General features: G+C 36.2%; 2 protein-coding genes across 4 annotated transcripts; both read right to left on the bottom strand.

Annotated features, from left to right (window-relative positions):
- Positions 1-472: 472 nt before the first annotated feature.
- Positions 473-5,790, bottom strand: LOC112514703. Of its 3 annotated transcripts, XM_025121303.1 has the most exons (7): positions 5,586-5,790; positions 4,610-4,811; positions 4,042-4,128; positions 2,750-3,121; positions 1,871-2,018; positions 971-1,273; positions 737-866 (listed from the first exon to the last, which is right to left on the bottom strand). In XM_025121303.1, exons 1-7 carry the CDS (start codon positions 5,693-5,695, stop codon positions 820-822), a joined length of 1,269 nt encoding a protein of 422 aa, XP_024977071.1. In that variant the 5' UTR covers positions 5,696-5,790; the 3' UTR covers positions 737-819. The 3 variants fall into 3 exon arrangements, with proteins under 3 accessions (XP_024977068.1, XP_024977070.1, XP_024977071.1); XM_025121300.1 differs by having other exon boundaries at positions 473-1,273; XM_025121302.1 differs by lacking the exon at positions 4,042-4,128 and having other exon boundaries at positions 473-1,273.
- Positions 5,791-9,914: 4,124 nt separating this feature from the next.
- On the bottom strand, positions 9,915-19,551 carry LOC112514945. The gene is made up of 23 exons (XM_025121593.1): positions 19,405-19,551; positions 19,188-19,290; positions 18,100-18,639; positions 17,195-17,439; positions 16,864-16,932; positions 16,638-16,772; positions 16,390-16,508; positions 15,989-16,294; positions 15,303-15,390; positions 15,121-15,226; positions 14,931-15,038; positions 14,683-14,846; positions 14,480-14,600; positions 13,360-13,584; positions 13,057-13,247; positions 12,575-12,742; positions 12,394-12,499; positions 11,962-12,099; positions 11,415-11,576; positions 11,014-11,217; positions 10,739-10,933; positions 10,582-10,653; positions 9,915-10,203 (listed from the first exon to the last, which is right to left on the bottom strand). The coding sequence occupies exons 2-23, from the start codon at positions 19,233-19,235 to the stop codon at positions 10,051-10,053; spliced, it is 3,663 nt and encodes a 1,220-aa protein (XP_024977361.1). The 5' UTR covers positions 19,236-19,290; positions 19,405-19,551; the 3' UTR covers positions 9,915-10,050.
- Positions 19,552-20,144: the final 593 nt, after the last annotated feature.

The raw sequence follows: 20,144 nt of genomic DNA, 5'->3' as shown, positions 1-20,144 counted from the left end.
GTTTTGAGTGTTTATCTTAAAACTCAAGTTTCTTGGTTTTTTGCTTTTGGTGTAAATCAAACACATTTGTGACGTCATTTAAATATGTTGGATTTTAAATATATTAGATTTTAAATTGTCATACAATTTTTTTCATCGATAGTCTGTAATTGGAACCATAACTCTTATTTATTCAAATTGTATTAATATGTAAAGACCAAGTGTAACCTATATCATCGTTTAATCTTATCTTATAAAACCAGTGAAACTTCAAAATCGTTAAAATTCATGGCTCCCATCGCATTGCACGAATACACAACTAGTTGGTAAAAAAACATGGATTCATGTATGTATCTTCACATGTGAAGAATCGATAAAAACGTGAATTCATGTATGCATCTTTAAATTGATTTTTTCCCGGGTTTACCGATGATTCATATTGTCATGTTCTCAACCTTTTTGTCTTTTTAATCTGAAAGCTTCCGAACAATATACCGATGATATCAGATCAGAAACCACTTTACAAAGAAAACCAAAATGTCAACAGGAAGGATGTTAGAAAATCGACATCTATTTCCTCAAAACAATTCCTAACAAAACCAGAAAACAAGAAAGAAAGAAAGAATTCAAGATCGAAAGCATCGTCACTCTGATTCAAGATTTGAATTTGGCGGATTACCGGAAACAGGAGGAGGTTGCTCTTCTAGATCTTCATCTTTCAAACCCAGATTATCTTGAACCACGACTGGACCGCCACAAACCGCCACTTGATCTTCTTGGACGGGTTCAACCATCGAGCTGGCTGAGCCAGATGGTTTAACCTCAGTTCCATCGCTGGTCTCAGATGCTATATTCACATCTGGTCCACTGCCGCCCGGATTCACCTGCTGCACCGCCAGTCCAACATTTGGATTAGCATGGCTCGAGCCAAGGTTAGCCCGTGGGGCGTTTGCTGCCATACTAGAATATCGATCACGGAAATAGTCCGAACCCATATGGGTTGCAGGCGACGGCCTAGTGTTTCCGCTGGTCGTTGTTTTAATGTGGATGGCACTCTTCAGCTGTGCCTTCAATATGGCTGCAGCTGCCGATTGGGTCGCAATGCGAGCACCAGCCGCAACCGCAGCTGCTTTGACTGCGTCTGGGCCTGACGTTAGCGGCTTTGCCGATGGTCTAGTTGGAAATGGTTGACTTCTAGGAATCGCTCTTTTAGAATCCGGTTGGGATTGGTTTTGCGGGAGTGCGCCAGCAGATGAAGGTTCGGCCACAGTAGGTTGCACAGAAAGATTGCTGCCTGTTCCAATTACAACTAAAGTTAGGAGTTCGCATGTCGATTCAAGTTTCGAACAAAAATGCCAACAAAAAGGGACAAAAATCCAGCTCTTGAACCAATCCGGTCTAGAAACAGTTGGAACCAATTAAAACCAAAACCAGATTGATTCTAACCAAACCAAGCGAATCCGGTATATCCCAACCGGAGGTGGGGTCTGGGGAAGATAAGATGTACGTAGAGCTGACCTCTACCCCAAAGAGTAGAGTGGTTGTTTCCGTGAAGACTCCCGCTTGTGAAAAGTGTGACAGAGAGTGAAAGTTAAAATCAGACTGATTATATATTTTCTTAATTTTCCACAAGATGAAATATTCAGTAAGCATGTATGCAGTATAACCATCATGCTTAAAGAGGCATATGAAAAGTGGAAATCAAATGCACATATAACCATCATGCTTAAATATTCAGCAATTTCTCATTAGGTTGAAGACATGCTTAAAGCGCTGAAAAGTGGAAATCAAATGAGGATCCAAATGACATCTTTCAGTCTGGTTTGTGGTTCTAATTCTTTCCAATTTTACGGTTCTAAGCAAAATCCCATTATGGAAGGAAGATTTGTACCAAGGGAGGAAGCCGCCTTTGAATTATCCGCTCCAGGCTTGTCAAGGGCCAGGTTAAGTGCCCGTCGAGCTGCAAGTTGTACCTCCGAAAGTTGTGAGCCCATTTTGATGATTGAGTTGCTTTTCCGTTTCTTAATAATGTTCCACCTCTGCAAATATGATTTATCTCATGAATATCAATAGAAAAGGTATTTCCAAAACTAAAAACCAAACAAACCCAGTATGTCTCACCCAAAGGTGGGGTGCGGGGGTAAGATCAAGTATGTCTCACCCATAGAGTAGAGAGGTTGTTTCGATGAAGAGCCCCGGTTTATGAAAAGTGTGTGAAAGAGAGAAACATATGAAAAATCAAAAAAACACAATATTAAGATGTATGTTTAGGACATGTACAAGTGATCAGGTAATGGGATATTCGCTGCCGGGATTTGAACCCGCGAAACCTGGGGAGACCCAGACATCATAACCAAACCGGATAACAATGGATGTTTTAACATCCTCTCTATCTCATGAAAATTGCAACATTTTTCATTTCAGGATGTTTCAATTTTCATGACAAATGGAGTTAGGAGGGGGTAGTCTAAAATAACACTTTAGGCTGTCAAGCTATCTTCTTGCAGTTAATCTTCTGAGTGAGGATCAAATGGATGCCTAAGCAATAAGTAGTTCGTTTTAATAAATATATCATAATTACTTATAGATTACTAAACAAATGATGAGTAAAATCTTTTCATAATTCCATTGATAATGATTACAAGAAAAGGATTGGAAAGATTACCACCAACTTGATGGAAGTCGAATGATCCTGCTTAATTTATGATACGGTTGTTTGCTAATCAAACCATAGACACAATGGAGGATAAATAAAAAAAAGATAAATAACCTGCGATAGCTGTGAAGCAGTTCTATCACCCTTAAAATCTCCTTTTAAGATGTTCGCCCAATTCCCTTCACCGCATCTCTGCACAGCAGCAAACAGTTCTTTGTCCTCATCTGCAGACCATGGTTTTCTTTTCCTCCGAGGAGGCAAGTTGCTGTTTGCATATCCATTTGTATCCAACCCTTCAGCAGAAGAAACTGTTGGGAGTGTCTGCTTTGGAACCGAAACTGGAATTGTTATATTGATCCCATACGATGAACTACCAAGCTGTGGATTTTCTAATTTGTTATTAGGTATATTTATGGTCAATGGAGCCTCGATGGTCAACCCTTTTTCCAGACATGAGTCACTAGATGAACCAGAATCAATGAGCACCTGAAAAAACCAAGCATTTCAAAGGCCGGCCCGAAAAGGGGGACTAAAAAGATTTCACAAATTTTAACAAATTCATTGGCTAATTTATAAATTTATCCGTAACACCCTCTTTGCATAGCAACCCAAAAATATCTGGTTTCTGTTGTCTAGACATTCCTCCTGATTTAACCGTACCGTCTGTACCCTTCCAGTTTAATCATTGCAAGAAAAGTTCCAATTTTGTATGCAAATAACAGATCTTTCAGTCAGGTCTTATATATTGATGTGATAAATGTTCATGAATTAGTGCTTCTTCCCATGAAAATTGCAAATTTTTTCTTTTTGAGATGCCCCATGAAAATGGCAATCATTCTTTTATTAGAAAGACCACAAGTTAAAATATATATTTGCGTTTTATCATCTTCACAAATGAGTTGATGGAGTTGGCTTTGGTCTACAAGATATTTAGATATTTAAGAAAGGTTAGAACAATTTACTTCCATGTGCCAAGTCAAATGTTACAGCTATCATGGGTAAAATGGAAATGCAATATGTTTGTAACAACATTCTGGAAATATAGAAGTGAGATATATATATATATATATATATATATATAGAGAGAGAGAGAGAGAGAGACGAAGGATCGTGCTAGAATAGGAGTCAAGGTGAAAAGTGTAAGAAGGGATTTGGACCCTTGATCACTTTTAATCGCAAACCAACCCATCAATCGTGCTTTAGAAGGGAATTAATCCGGTGCTTCTCATTAGTGTAGATCTAGTGGAACTCTTCAATTGGGATTGATCCAAGGGTGGAGATCCCTTCTTACCGTTCTCAAATTACTCTCCTTCTCACCGGAACCCAACCCTATATACTGTGTGTAAAATATGTGTATATATATTTCTGTCACTTACTGACAAAATTCAATTCTGTAATCTGTTTACCTTCACGCAGGCAGCAGCCTCAGCTGAAGCCTCATTGCTAACAGTTGGGAAAGCTTCAAGTTCATATTCTAGATCACTATCATCATCCTGCCAATTAGTATTTAATAAATTATAACGTTTGTAATAACAAGATTCAATAAATTTGTGAGTTTTCATCCAGCTATCAGCAATAACATCAGATAGCTATTCATCCAGCTTTCAGAAAATTAAGATAAACTCAAGTTTCAAGACATGTTTGTCACCCAGATGAACAAATTGTAGATAAAAAGGTTACACACAATTAATAGAGTTGCAAGCAAAGATTCATGTGCATACATTTCAAACTTGATCAATAGCAACAATACATAAATCACACACTTTTTTTAACCATTGTATTTGGCTTTTTATAGAAAGTAGCAGTTTGGAAAAATGAGATTTTGGACAAATTATGTAAATATAAATGCTGAATATTCTTGTAGTGGATATTGTTTTTGCAATTCCACAAGAACAATGGTCTGTTTGCAACTCCGATGGTTCAGGAACTTAATAACTCTTTGATTATGTATAGAAATACATATAAGAGACTAACCATAGGCTGAGCATCATCTTCCAACTCGTCAATTAATGGATCACAATAAGCTAGATGGCGCCACAACATTTGGTATTCCCTAGGGTTTGTTATGCCAGTCTTGGTCTGCTTCACCAATGCATTCCAATCAATTTTCACATCCTGAACATCCTGAAAGCGGTATACTTCCCCAAGCAAATCTAGCACAGTTGAGGCCTTGTATCTACAATTTCAACAAGAACCAAATAAAAGTGAATATTTCAGGTGTATTTGACCTGTAAGCTAGTTTATGGCACTGCACTTATCCAAAAAGCCCCTTGTATTCCATCATCTAAATTAATTAAAACACTGTAGAATACCAACTCAGCAACTAGGTTATCAGCCAAACACAGCCTTATTCAATTAAATGAACTCTTTAAGATGATGAAGAGATATATATTCACTAAAACTTTGTGGGTATGTGCACCAAGCCTCCTTGGCGTTGCAACCTTGGAGGCTTGGACTTGGTTGATTCAAAAAGCCTCCCGATGCACCAATCTTTGCTCATGTATTCGGCAAACAGGATGCTACAGTGATTCAAATATTCTTTACAACCCAAATAAGGGAAAATTCAATAAAAATGAACAATTATTTACAATAATATTATGATAAAATCAATGAAACTTGAATAAGTACATGCGTTCACACAAAAAATAAAATTGCAACACAGTGAAGAATGAAGATAAGAAATAAAATTGATTTAACAGCAGCAGCCTTGCCAAATTTATCTCGGTATCTATGTGTACTCTCAAGATCACGATGTCAACTCAATTATGAAATTCTACGATCAGCCATCTTTGGAATGAAATAATGTACAGGTTTCTGTGTGTTTCTAAACACAAAACAAAAAACCAAAACCAAAATCGAAGAACTATTACTCTTTCTTATAGACTAAATAGAGAAAATATTAGAAAAAATTGTGAGGGAATGCGAACAAATTGTGATCAAGGAGGAAAACCTTTGCAGAACAAGGGCGACGTCATCTTCACTGATGGAGCCTCCCCTTTTTTGCGTTGTGGATTTGTCGGCCATTGATGATGAATCAATATTCTGAGATTGAGACTGCATAATTTGTAGAAATGAAAGGAAAAAGCATAAACCCTATTGCGGAGATAAACCCTACAAATTGGGGGGTTTTTGTTTGTTGGGGAAGATTGTGAGTGATGTGAAAGGGGAATACAAGTGATTGAATTCTGATTAAGGAATCAACTTGAAATCATTGATTTCATTTGGTCATGTAATTACTTTTTCCTTTTATACATTTCAAACTCAAAAGAAAAGCAAAATAGAATAAGACTAAATAAAGAGAATAATTTTGTAAGTCTTATTAATCATAAGTTTTTTTTTATATAGATGAGTTAAAAGTAGATAACTACGAGATATTTCAGTTCTAATTTAACTATAATATATCCATCTTTATCTCTATCGTCATATCATTTATACAATGACATATTTATCCTACAACACTCCCTCTTGTGCCGAATCAAATGAGTAATGGTGCACAACTGTTGTCTCGTTACTCTACGCCAAAGTAAAACTAAGTGGAAAAAATAAAAATAGGACAATTTGCAATACATAGACTTTTCCTATAGTCGAATATTCTCTCAGATTCGTACATTAATCATGAGAGTTAGGAAAACATGATGGTATATAAACTGTTCCATCACTAAAACCTTACACCAAATAACAAAACCCAATGGGAAAAATAAAACATTGGGTGAAGGAAAGAATACTACATATCAATATTACGTATATAGTACACTCTCCCTTTTGTCTACTACTTCTCCTGATTCGTGCATTAATCAATGAAGTTTGTAAAGTTTATGCATTCTGATACTTTCTACATGTTTCCCGTATTTTGTTTTATGTAATGATTTGGTAAGCAAATATGTTACATTCTCCTTGCATCTTATTTGATTTACTTGAATCTTTGATACATGACGCATCATTTCATAAATGTAGGTAGGGTATTGAATGAACTCAAAACAGTAGCTCCTCCAATATGTGTAATGATAGCCCTTAACCATGTACACTATTAAGCAGTCTCATGTAGAGTAATATTCTTGCAATAGTTCGAAGAAGTAGCTACAAGGGTTTGGTTAGTTTATTTTCAAGCAATCAACATGTTCCTTATGATGATTCCTTATACAGTTTAGGAACAACCTTTGTATGAATCAAATCGATACTTCATATCAGCAAATACATATCAAGACATTGTTTGGTGTTTTTCTACAAGGGCTAGTATTTTTGTCGTTCACTATCTAAGTAGGTATTGAAGTTCCATTATCAATCTCATTTTTCTCTCTGTAGAGAAAGTAAAATCTCACGTCAATGGTTCCAAAAGATTAGTTTGATGTCATTCCAATGACATTGCGTTGGCCCTTGGCCAAATCTAGCTAATAAGTTCATTGAGAGACACAATAATGGTCAAGTGTACTGTGCTAAGTACAATAATGCGCCTATTGTACTTAGATAGGGAATTTCAGCTCCAAACATCTATTTGTCATCATCCTTTAGACAAAATAGACCTTCTTATTATCCAACACTTTAACCGATCATGGGAGTGCTAGCCGGATGCGCTTTGTCAATATTAAATCGCCTGATCTTTTCTGGACATATGAAGATTGGTGGATTATAATTTCACAAGCTTGGTGTCTAAGCTCCAATAGCTAGACATAACCAAGTTTTCCCAAGATCTTTCATCTCAAATTTAGATTTCAAGTAGATTATGGTTTCTCTTATTTCATCAAGAGTGTCTATTATGTTCATAACATCGACATATAGAGCTATGATTGAAATCATGGAACTCGTTTTCTTTATAAATATGCATGGGTACAGTTCATCGTTCTTATATCCCTTCTCAGTCAAGTATTCACTTAGGCGAGTGTCCCATATCCCTTCTAGGTTGATTTAATCTATAAAGCGAGCATTTCAACTTTGTTCAAAATGTACTCTGTCAGGTTTAGAGTTACTTGATTTGAGTAGTGTATTACCATTAATCACTTATATATATATATATATATATATATCTTAATTTAGATCCCCATAGATATATGTAGTAATCTACATACATGAGCTGCATTTCCTGTCCTTCAGAAAACTACTAGGGTAATAAATTAGCAGAACGCTATAATGTTCATCACGGGAGAGTAAGTCTTTTCATGGTTAATCTAGGTTGTTGTGAGAAACATTTTGTCAAAGGAGAGCCTTATACATTATGACTTAATTATTCTCATTAAGCTTTCTAGCAGATTATTTATCTATGTCCTACAGGATTTACACTTGGTGGGTTAGCACTACCTGACCAAATACCCTGTCATTTGTCAATTAATATAATTCTCCTAGATTACTTCTTTTCATTTAGGCCAATTTGCTCTTTGTTGACAATTTTCAACTGAGCACAGTTCAATGTCATCATGCTCTATCATCTCATGAGCAACAATATATGTGAATATATCATCAATTGAGTATGCATGATCTGTCGATCGACTCATATGCACTCTTATAATTTATTTGAGATTTTTTTTTATCTTTGGAATCACTATTAACTTCGAAGCATCCTCCAGTAATGATTCATAGCCATAGTTTTAATAAGAGATAATCTAATGAGATATTTATGTATTGATGATAAATGGTTGTGCCTTACTCTTCTCTTTCTTTAAATGAGTATCTATCGAACCAAGTAGTTCCCCTATTTCCTTTTGGGAGCCACATCCTCAACCACATCTCCACCATGTGTGATTGCAACACACTTTCCAGCAGTGTTGTGCCCTTGTTTGGAGACTTTTAACCTTGTGAGCATATTTTCAGCTGCTATATGTGATCTTGTCACTTCTGGAATAACATTAAACGTATCAGGTATCTAGTTTGATCCGTTTGACTTCAACTTAAACTTTATATTGTAAAGTTTGTGGATCAAAATGAGACAAAGTGAAAATATTATTATGACACTTCATGTCGTTCTTATGTAAAATCATTTTCCCTATCCCCCCCTAACGATGGGAAGACTGTCTCATCAAAGTGAGAACCCGCAAATCTAGCGGTAAACAGATCAACCATCAAGGGTTCTAATTAGCGGATAATTGTTGGAGATTCATATCCAACTTATATATGATCGTCTTTAAGGACCCATTTTGGTACGATGTGGGAGTGCAATTGGCCCATATACTACACAACCAAACATACGTAAATGTAAAATATCAGACTTTTATCCATTTACCAACTGGTACACATGAAGTTGGCTGGCTAGTAATGGGCCTGAAAACGAATAAATAAGGTTGCGTGTAATATTTGCATAACCCAGGCAGAAGTAGGTAAATTGGTGTGCATAACCAATGTCTTGGCTACCATCTATATCCTTTTGAGGGTAACTTCTGCAAGACCATTCTGTATATGCGCATACTGTATGGGATGTTCTATATCGATCCTAATAAACATGAAATAATCATCAAATGTTTGTGATGTAAATTTTCAGCATTATCAAGTTGTATATACTTAATAGGATAATCGGGGTGGTGAGCCCTCAAGCGTATAACTTGTACTAGAAGTTCTGTGGATGGAGCGTTTCATATGGACAATAGTGCGACATGCATCCATGGTGTCGATGAGTCAACCAGAACCATAAAATACTTGAATGACCCACATTTTGGATGCATAAGTCCTCAAATATCACCTTCGTTGTAAGAATAGAATGTCCTGAGCTTTAGGATAGCCTCATTCCTATCTGGCTAAGGATCAGGGTTTACAAAAGTTTTAGGTATACGAGATGTCATATTATGATGGTGAAGTTGCTTCTTGTGCTGCAAAAGTCAACACTGCAATTGCCTCATTTTGCATTTTACTCGAAATATGTGTCTACGTGTATTTTACAGTGCACAAATCATTATATCATGACCATGATGTCCCACATGGTCATATTGAAACATATGTGTGTCATTGTCCCGAAATTCTTTATTGGTGAGAAAATATGATTCAATAATCCAAATAATTTACTATTTTGACACATTAATTTCTCTAATATATGTTTCTTTCATATCATTAAAGTTAATGACCATGATATATTGATATACGATTGCAATCATGCGAACATCATGAACCACCGGCCGCAAGGATTTGCAATCATACCAACATTGCGGCCAGGGTTATCGATCAATTTTTTTATATTTTTGAACTTTGGTCAAAGAAAGTCAACGCACATAGCCAAGACACCAAAAAACAACCAAAAATTGCATTCTATAGACTATATGTATATATGTTATATGTGCTCTTGAATCTATATCACATTCTCTAGAATTAGAAATCATATTTCTATACTTGTTGTATGTAACCACACTCACATAATGGAACCAATTGCTACTAACAAAGGATTTGACAAAATTGGCTTTGATTCAACCCCATCTTCTTCTCGTATGTACGCTTTCTTTCTAATAGTAGTAAGTGTCGTTCTTGTAGCTAGCAGCGTCCTTGCAGAGCATTGAACGCACTTCAACTATGGATCTTGGCGGTTCAACGTCCTTTTCTTGAAGCGTGTTCCCAAGCAATTGTTGCAGCTGTGACGCGAATGTATCATCCAAAATCTGCACATTTATGATACCATACAAGTAAATAGATAAAGACTTGGAAGACAGTTGCTTGCTTGCTAAGCAATCAACGAAGCATATATATGCTACTTCGTGGTTGTGGGTCCCACCTATTCACGTAACGATGTGGGACCCACGAAAAGTTACAGTGACATCAGCCATCATAGTACAAAAGTTCAATTAACATACTAACAATTAGTCAAATCTTGCATATATACCCTCTCTCTTTCGCACACTTTTCACAAGTCGGGGGTTTTTACAGAAACAACCCCTCTACTCTTTGGGTGAAGGTCGGATCTTTTAACGGTTCGTTTTACTAGCAAGATGTAAAGCAAAATTTGCATATTTCAGGGGACGGAAAGAAATGCCACTTACAGAAACCGCAACTCTTGAACCTTTGTACCATGAACGGTTCTCTTTCCTGTTCTCAAGAAAACTCGAAACATCCTGAAGCAAACACAAAGCACATTAGTACCAAAAAAAAAGATTGTATTTTTCTTTATTTTCAAGGCAGTATATATATAAAACGCACTTGTCCCATCCGGTCCCAGTATCCTCTACACGTAGCAATGAAAACATGGGTCTCGAAGATGGTGTGGAGATGATTCATTGTATTCGTAAGCTGCTCTGTTAATGGTTGCATTCTGCTTCGAATCTCAGATTCAGCCACACATTCCTTCGAATCTTGTAGAATTTTCTTGAGTTTAGTCCCATTCTGTAATCTTGTCTGCACCAGATACAGAAATCCAAGAAAATCAATTAAAAATGAATGGAAAAAAATGAAGCAAGTAATGGAAGTGCGCTCACATTGTCCAAAAGCTTCTCAACGACTGCTTGAAGATAATTTCGGAATTTGGATCTAAGCATCACGGTGATTTCACTTAACCGTTCGCCAGGTGCTGTGTTTCCTTCGTCAGGAATGCAACATGAACCCCATGACTTCAATTGGAGTTCGATCTTTGGGCGTAAAACATCTAGCATTCTCTTCATTGAGTTCAAGAGAATGCCAAGCTGAATTTACAACCGAAAATTAAATTTTAGAATAAATTAATATAGTTATGTCATCTCGAGATCAAACGGATTGATTTTAAACCAAACCCATTATATCCCACCTGGAGGTGGGGTCTGGTGAGGGTAAGATGTACGTAGACCTGACCTCTATGTTGTTGAAAACGTGAAAAAGATTATATATTTACAAACGCACAAACCTCGGGAGGCACCACATAAGGATTTGTGGTTCGTTTGGCGAGCTTTTGAACGTACTTCAATCCAAACTTCTTTGGTGTCATATTCTCTTTTAATGGTGCCACCACGTCTGCATATTGTTTGTCTAGGGCTTCAATTACTGCCTTTTCAATGTCAGCAATCGCCTATTCATCAAAGACCAAAGTACCCAAAAATCTAAGTTAGAAGACATGGCCCTTAAACACAACGACATCAAAATCACATTTTCTCGACTTCATCAAGATGCTATTTTGTTTCCTTAATGCTCGATGTCAGCAATAAACTAAATGTGATCATGGGCAACTATCGAGTCCCCTCAGGGTCACTAGAGGTTTGTCTGGTTGTTAACTTCAGGGTCCCGTGGGACTAGTCAAGGTGTGCGCAAGCTGGCTCGAAGAAACAGAACACAATGTTCTTACTCGCTCAACTCAATAAAATTTGTGAAGTAAAAAGAATGGGAGAAATTATATGAACAAAAACAACATATTTCCATTTGATGGTACATTAGTTAATGACCAAAGTAGGACATACATTCTCCAAAGCGAAGGTATACTCTGGCCATCGGCTTATAATGATCTCATAATCGTTCAAAGTTTCTTTAAAGCGATCATACATCTCATCCACAAACGGAGTAGTCGAATGCTGCGTCCGAACTCCAGACCATTTAACCTGCAAGTTTAGAAACGTTTTTTATCATTAGAATGTAACTGTGAATTAGATGTCTGAAAACCTGCAAAATTGCTCAGAGTTTGTAAATGGAAATTCACAGCCAAAGGAAAGTTCATTAAGAAACCGTAACATTTTGAGAACCTAAGAACCAAAATATTCATAATTTTCTCATGAATATTCATAATGAATACCATGAATATTCTTGATATTCATTATGAATATTTGGTTCTCAAATGAACCTGTCCCTTCATAACCATATCTCAGTAAGCATGTCTTATCTAGATTAGTACATACCTTATCCACCTTACATGTCTCGAGGAGGGATAAGCGCTTTTCTTCAATCCATATGATGATGTATGAATGGAACAATTCTTTTGCATCAACTCCATTTTTGGCAGGACTGATAAAAAAAGAATTTGAATTAATGTTTGTTAAGTCGAACATAAGCAAGAATAAAAACTTGGGCATATATTACTTGATATTCCAGCAAGCAAGATCCTTTTGAAAGTCCGCAGTTGCAATTACAAGCTCTGTAACAGGAGGAGTAGGACCCGGTGGAGGGCAGGCAACAAGAAAAGCTCGCAGCCTGCCGGAAAGTTCTGCACTGTATATTGCTGAAGAAAGATTTGGTAGGTCGATAAAACTGCAAAACAAGGTGACAAATATCAGTTCCTATTTGCTAAATTGTCTCAATTTTCTTCTTTCTTCTGATTCTTTCTAGAATTTGCAGTGAACCCTTCTTGGCCATCCGCATAAAGCTCCCCCTAGAAGCTTACTGAATAAGCCACTTTCCATATCATTAAGCCACTACCAAACAGTCATGCATAGCTGACCGAATAAGCTACGAGTCTCATTAAGCAGCTAACAGACAGGCCCTTAGAGCTATTCACAACTATTTCTAGTCGAGGTTGTCAAATAGAATGAATTTAATCTTCAAGCAGTGTCGAGAGAACACACCTTGGGAGTATATTGCAATTATGGATCTCTATGTCTGTAAAAATCTCGTTCCTTATGTTTAAGCAAAGAAATTTCATTTTCTGATAAGCTGTAGAAATGGCAACAGCATCCATCGAATAGCCTTCACCATTGAAACTAACATATTCATCAGTTTCGGTCAAGTGTCTTCTCGATCTTTTCTTGGCAGCAGCCTAATAATCACAGAAATCTTTAAAGAAAAGATAGAAGCATATGCAATTGCAACTTCTATTTGGCACGTAAGTAAATTTAATTGGAATCTTGTGAACCCAAATCAATGTTTACCTGGAAGTAGCTGTATAATTTATTCTGTGCCTCGGGAGATAATATGTCGTGCAGGAGTTTATAAAGTTTGACAGCAGGCTCCAAAACCGGTGCCGCAGTCCCAGTAGCAGGCCTAAAAACGTCCATTATGCCAGATGTAGATTGTTCATCCAATGACTTGTAGTTCTCGAAAACAAGAGCAAGAATCTGTTCGATTTGCTCATCAACCTCACCCAAGATCCTATTCTGATAAAATCATCAAAACAACACCTTAGCTTATGATACAAATTGAAGACAAGTAAATGACAAAGGCATGCAAGAGTTACAGAACGATTATGTATCAAAACGCACATTGAAAACCAAACAATATATATATATGTATAGTTGTATACGTAACATATTATATGTATTTAATAAAAAATATATAAGAATAATGATGTCCAAGTCCAAATAAAAATAATTGAACAATGTGAATATTATTATTTAAAGCGAGAGGTCAAAGTGATGCTGTCCAGATCCAAAAAAATACAAATAATGGTGTCCGAAGTCCAAAAAATAAGAATAATAAAGCCTTAATATTGTCGGACTAAAATAAAATCCAATGCAGGTCCGAAATAAAATCCCACAATTTTTTTTTAACACCAAAACAGACAGTTCACAAATAGTGGTTATGTGGCCGCTTTTTTTGAGTTCAAGATGCAGTCATTTCAGCGGTCAATAGCACCGCTAACAATGGGACCACTATTTGTCCCATGACCACAAACCGCGATAGCACCACTATAGCTGCGAGATTAACAGCATAGATGCTCATTGAAACATACGATAAAATGGAGCATTCCTTCCATTTTTACCAATTAATTTTTACCCATTTTTACGGATGTTTCATAATGCAAATAACATTCGCTATAATAGAGTTATAGAACGATGTTATTTAAGAGGAAATATGATTCACCAACATAACGGGTTTAAAGATTTACACTATATTAAAATAAAATATTAAAACAATATGGCCTTAGGATGCAACAAATTGTAACATTGGTTAATTTATTTTATCAAATAATTACTCTATGCTTTCAGATTCAATTTTGAATAATTTTTAAAGCCTGTGTGAAATACATATAAATAAGTAAAGGGAATTAACCTCTTGATGGCTAAGGGTGCTCTTGCTGTGTCCCTTCATGATAACCGGTAACAACAAGTCGTACACCAGCGAGAGACAATCAGCTGTTGGGGTAGCAACATCCATGATGTATGAGAGATATCTGAAACCATTTTTCTAATACGTTTGAAATAATCATAAATGTAAAAAAAAAATCTAAAAGGTTAGGAAAATCATAATCTAACCTGAGTTTAGTATAAGCATCGGAAACCCCATAATACGATGCAAATTCAGTGAGTAACCATTTCCATGGATCATGCAACAGTAGCTTTCTTTGTTGAACTTTCTGCACCTTCAATGAAACTTCCATAACAATGTCATATGCCACCGTTTCAGCAACAGAACCGCACTGTAAAACAAGATTTCTTGGTCTAATTATCAAGATTACGACACTAAAGAATGTAATAGATTCAAGAACTTCAAAAGTCTTCACCTTGAGGGTATCATCTAAACTTGTTGTGTAATTTATATAAAGTTGAATCTTGCCAACAAGCTCATGCTCAGGTTCTTGGTATATGGACCACCAGCGTAATTTGTCGTTCTGCCATAAATATGAATATAACTTGAACTTAACCCCCTGATGGGATTTTATAAATAAGTCGAAAAGAGTACAATGACTTTACTGGATCTTCAGAGATAGTAGCCACTTGGGCTAGAACACGGCCGTAATGATTCCCCTTGGAATCTTGTACTTCTATAATCAAGTCATCTCCAAGGCTATCTGGCAGACTGTGATCTCATCGGTCAGTAACTTTGATCATCAATATAATAAATCAACAATGTGCACAATTGAAAGGATACATACAATATATGGGTTTCACTGGACCCAGGCTGCATTCGAACAGTATCCGCTTCAGTTGAACTTTTAAGTCTTAGCAAACACGAGTACGTTTCTGTTGATATGTAACACGGGCAGTTGACAAGATATCGAATTAAAAGTTAGCCATTACTTGTTGCTTAACATATTTAAAATGCCAGTAGCTTCATAGAAAACCATTGAAGAAGTTGCAACAAAGTTGGATGCTATTCTTATAGGTCATTTAACATTCACTTTGGAGCTCATTTTCTTTAATATAATAGCCGCTCTAATCTTTGGGATAGAGGTCAGGTCTGCGTACATCTTATCCCTCCAAACCCCACCTCCTGGTGGGATATACTGGGCTCGTTTTGTTTGGATTGGTTTATTCTGGGGTACCATTTGTATGGTTTTGGGGTCCCACTTACTTGATAAGTTGATATAAGAAAGGAGGATGAAACCCACAAAACAATACATTTTTACTCCGACAAATCCTCATGAATTGTTCTTATTTCTGCATCTACCATTTCACATTAGTAAAACTTATTTTCTTAGATGGACTTGTTGGTAACACATCAACAACATTCGGTATGTGATCCAATTCCAAATTCTTAATCGCACATAGTTAGAAGTCAAGTTCATAATAAGGAAAAAAATACAGAAATACCAACACTAATGACATAGAATCCACAAACCTTGCACAATTTCATTGGTCAATGAAGTCCGACGTAGGCTTAAGACACCGGTTTTAAGAAGGCCCGAAACTTGTTTTACATACTGAGTGCTTGCTTGCATGTACGCCAAGCTCTTGCGAGAGAAAGAACCATCCACAGGCACACGAGGCGTAAAAGGAATTCTTCGAACCGCTTGCCACCCAGAAGAACATGTGGATTGTAAACTGTACAAGTGTCGTTGAATGGATTCCAATTTAACCTTGGGTGGTTTAATTGACGAAAAGTTGCATCCTGTAGGTGGATCCAAGGCCATCCTTACTTTACGAACTGCACCCATAAACACGATTATTCCAAATCAATTCTATCAAGCGATAGACGAAAGAAACACGCACAAAGATAATGTGTTGATTACAAGTCAATACCTTGTACCTTCATCTTCCCAACCATTTTCTTCGGTTTTGGACCAGCTCCTTTACTGCCAACTTCTGAAGCACGTTTTACAAGCAATTCTTCCTCCGATTGTAGTAATACTTGTTGCAAACTAAATAAAGATCAAGAACAAAAAGATGGCAAATTAAATATCGTTATTGATTCTGCTGTTGAAAAGATCGATAATGATGCTTCACAATACTAAAGATTCTCATATAGAACATGAAAAGAATGAACTAACCCAAAGGTGCTTCTTAATAAAGCACATTCATTTTCCAAGAACATGGGGGCTTCCATGCAACCCTTTGCCCAAGCATGTAGGCAAAGCCGAACACATGCATCATATGCGAGCACAGAATGCCAAGGCCCAAGTGAGCTGAGTTCAATACAAAACAGTATATAAGCTCAAAGGGTGTATGATCAAGAACCAAAGCATCCGACTTTTTAGTCATTATATTGCATTATACCTCGCGTGAAACGTGGGAAGACGAACAGGAAGAGATCCAGACGAAGCACCGCTTTCGACACAAATGTTCCTATTAGAAAGAATGAGAGACATGAATAATGCCAATAAGAAGGCAGAACATAAAACCAAATTCCACCTGGAGATACTGATGATTCTATACTACATTTTTTCTCCATAGAGTAAATACTCGTCCAATTGGTGTAAATCTTGGTGTTTTGTGAGCGTTAGAGTGTTCATCCTTCGCTTGGTTATCAGAAACATCATAGATTTCTATTTCTTTGACGCTACAATAAGGCAAAGCAGACACATTTCAAGAAAGTAAAAAAACAAACCTATTAGACGGTCTTGAACTCTCCTGCTTATGACTATCCTTTAGATCTATGCTAGGCGTCTTCCTCTCATGAGTCAGCTTAGCTGCAAAATCACGCGAATTGGCTCTCAACGAAGTATGATTTGCTTTTGACGATTGGGAGAGTTCTTCTTGCTTGTTTTCTCCAACTGAACCCAAAAATGGAGGTGCACTAGGAATATCTTCATCAAAAGCCTTTCCACTCTGAACATTTTGACCACCTACCTCCTGCAACAAGTGATCTTCATGACTAAACATTGGACATATAAAATCAAGAGAACCATGAATTAATAATACCTATTTATTCACATGAATAGCAACTTGCAGGCAGAGAAAAGAATAAACATAAGAATCCGACCATTATGCATATATTACAATTAACTACTTTACACACATTGCAAGTTCCACCACGAAAACAACCGTTTCACGTCAGGTTTGCATACATCTTACCCACCCCAGACCCACCTTTGGATGGGTTACACTGGGCTCGTTTGGTTGGCGTGGCTAGTTACACCATGTTTATCATTGGGTACATTATTCATTGAAAACATAAGAAAGGAGTCGTCCAAGTCCTATTCGACAAACTAATCAATACCCGCATCCGATTGAAGTGGGATGCAAATATGGCCATAACCACATCAAATCCTTTTACACCCAAAGATACAAAACTGATAGTTTTGAAATGAACAATCAATCTCATCAATAAACTAAACCAAATGAGCCCAACATATCCCACCCAGAGGTGGAGTCTGGCCTTGGAGTGGGATGTACCCAGACCTAACCTCTACCCCAATGAGCAAAGCGGTTGTTTCCATGACAACTCTGGCTTGATCATCAATAATCCATACATTCATGTAAGACCAAGATGAAAGTCAAAGCAATTTGTACCTTTCTAGACGGAATATCTCCATTGACCCGCATCTTTTGTGTAGTTGAAAACTCAGAGCTAGCTCTTGAATCATCCGACTCATCCTCAGTATAAACATTACTTCTCACATGGTTTTTATTGGTTCCTCTCATCATTAATCTATCAACCACATTCCCCCTTCCTCTCCCTCCAGTTATTTCAATCGAAGAGCTGACATCACTAGAATACACGTGATACTGTGGGCGCCTTTGCACAGGATCATAGTACCTATTACTAGGAGGAACTCTATCATCCTGAGGAGATGATGAATCTAGTGAGTATCGTCCACCATACACCTCTCCGTCTGAATCCGTTGACATGTCGTTTTCAGAACCTGAATTGGTCGCTTCTCCAGGCAAGACTTGAGATATTGGAACAACCCCTGGTAGATGCCCACTACTGAATTTCGAAGGCGGCGGCAGCCCAAACCCACGGCTCCCATTTCGCGAAGAAATGGGATCAATTCGAGGTCGTTGATTTGATGCAAAATAAGGAACATCCTTCTTGAGATTATTTGACCCCTGAATCAGCATACAAAATTCAATTGTTTAACAATCGTCCTAAACACAAATCAACAAATTATCATCCAAACTTCCAAGAAAGAGATAAGATTTTGTATTCTTAAAAATAAGAATATCGAAATCAACCAAAATCCACTTACGGATTCAGAAAAGAAAAGGCAGATTTTCAAAGTTTCAGTGATTATTCTATAAACTTCGATAGAAAATATATGGGTTCATATTAAGTATAAACAAGCAAAACTTCAAGTGATTATACTAATAAATTTTGTATAGCAAGAACAGATAGAAAATGAACTAGAAATCAACAGTACGTAAGCAAATCCATTAATTTCACACGAATTAATAAATGGAAATGTCGAAATATGAATCTGATAACACAAGATACAAATTCAATATAAACAAGCTTAATTTCAGCAATGAAGTAATTAAACTAACGGATTACAAAAAAATTCAAGTAAATCAAGCAAACCCATATGAAAGAAAAAAACAAAATCCAATATCAAATCCAAAATCTTAAGATACGAAATTTGGGGGTATTGAAAGCTAACCTCTTTTACCCATCTAACCGCATTGGTGTCTAACCCTTCTGTAAACATTATCTTTTCCTTTTTAGGGTTCGACTTCTGTGGAAATCACATCCAGCCACTACAACTGAAAAAGAAATTCGAAAAGAGGGTAAAAATCAAGAACATGAGAAACCCAAATCAGAAAACAAGAAATTTGCAAGTAAAAAGGAGGCGAAAATGTAGATGGTAAGTTGTATACTGAAGATCAACTTCTGGGGTTTCTGTTTCAGTTTGAGTTTCAGTGGGTGGTGGTGTTCTTGATGCTTGAGAAGATGAAGCAAGACAATGTTGAAAAAGAAATCTTGATTGAGAGAGATGGATCTGATCAAAGTGAGAAAAGAAGTTAATAATTTCAATGGTAACCCTCTCTCTCTCTCTCTCTCTCTCTCTCCAGTCTGCTCTGAAGAAAGAATGATGTTCAGTGAATTTTGATATTTTGGTATTCAAGAAATTAGAGTATAAATTAATATTCAGTTACTAATAAATGTAATTTTTTTTCTAATTCTTTTTTATTAAATTTTAATATCAAAACGAAAATCATTCAAAAATCAGTTTATTCTTCACATTTAAAATTTGGTGTCACAAATTTCAAAAATTTAAATTTTTATATAATAAAGATTGCATTTTTTTTAAAACATATAATTGAAGCATTTAGCAAAAACTCTTAAAATCCATTTTTTATGCTATTATTTATTGATATATATTACTTAAATTTAAGAGTACAAGTAAATTGTGCGTAAGTACAACTTATTAAATCTCTATATTTAAATTAATGTAACTAACTCTAGATAAAAATAATCAAATACAAGATAATTTTATCATTTTAAATATAAAAAATCTAAAATATAATTAGGATAATCATTGAGTTCTAACAGAATACGTAATTATTATCTTTATAAAAAATTTATATTATTAAATCAAAACTAAATTATTTCATTA

This window comes from Cynara cardunculus (assembly GCF_001531365.2).
Source record: "Cynara cardunculus var. scolymus isolate 2C chromosome LG 6, CcrdV1, whole genome shotgun sequence".
Classification (NCBI taxonomy): Eukaryota; Viridiplantae; Streptophyta; class Magnoliopsida; order Asterales; family Asteraceae; genus Cynara; species Cynara cardunculus.
Note: the sequence above shows the minus strand (reverse complement) of the source record. Positions and strands in the feature narration are given on the sequence as shown.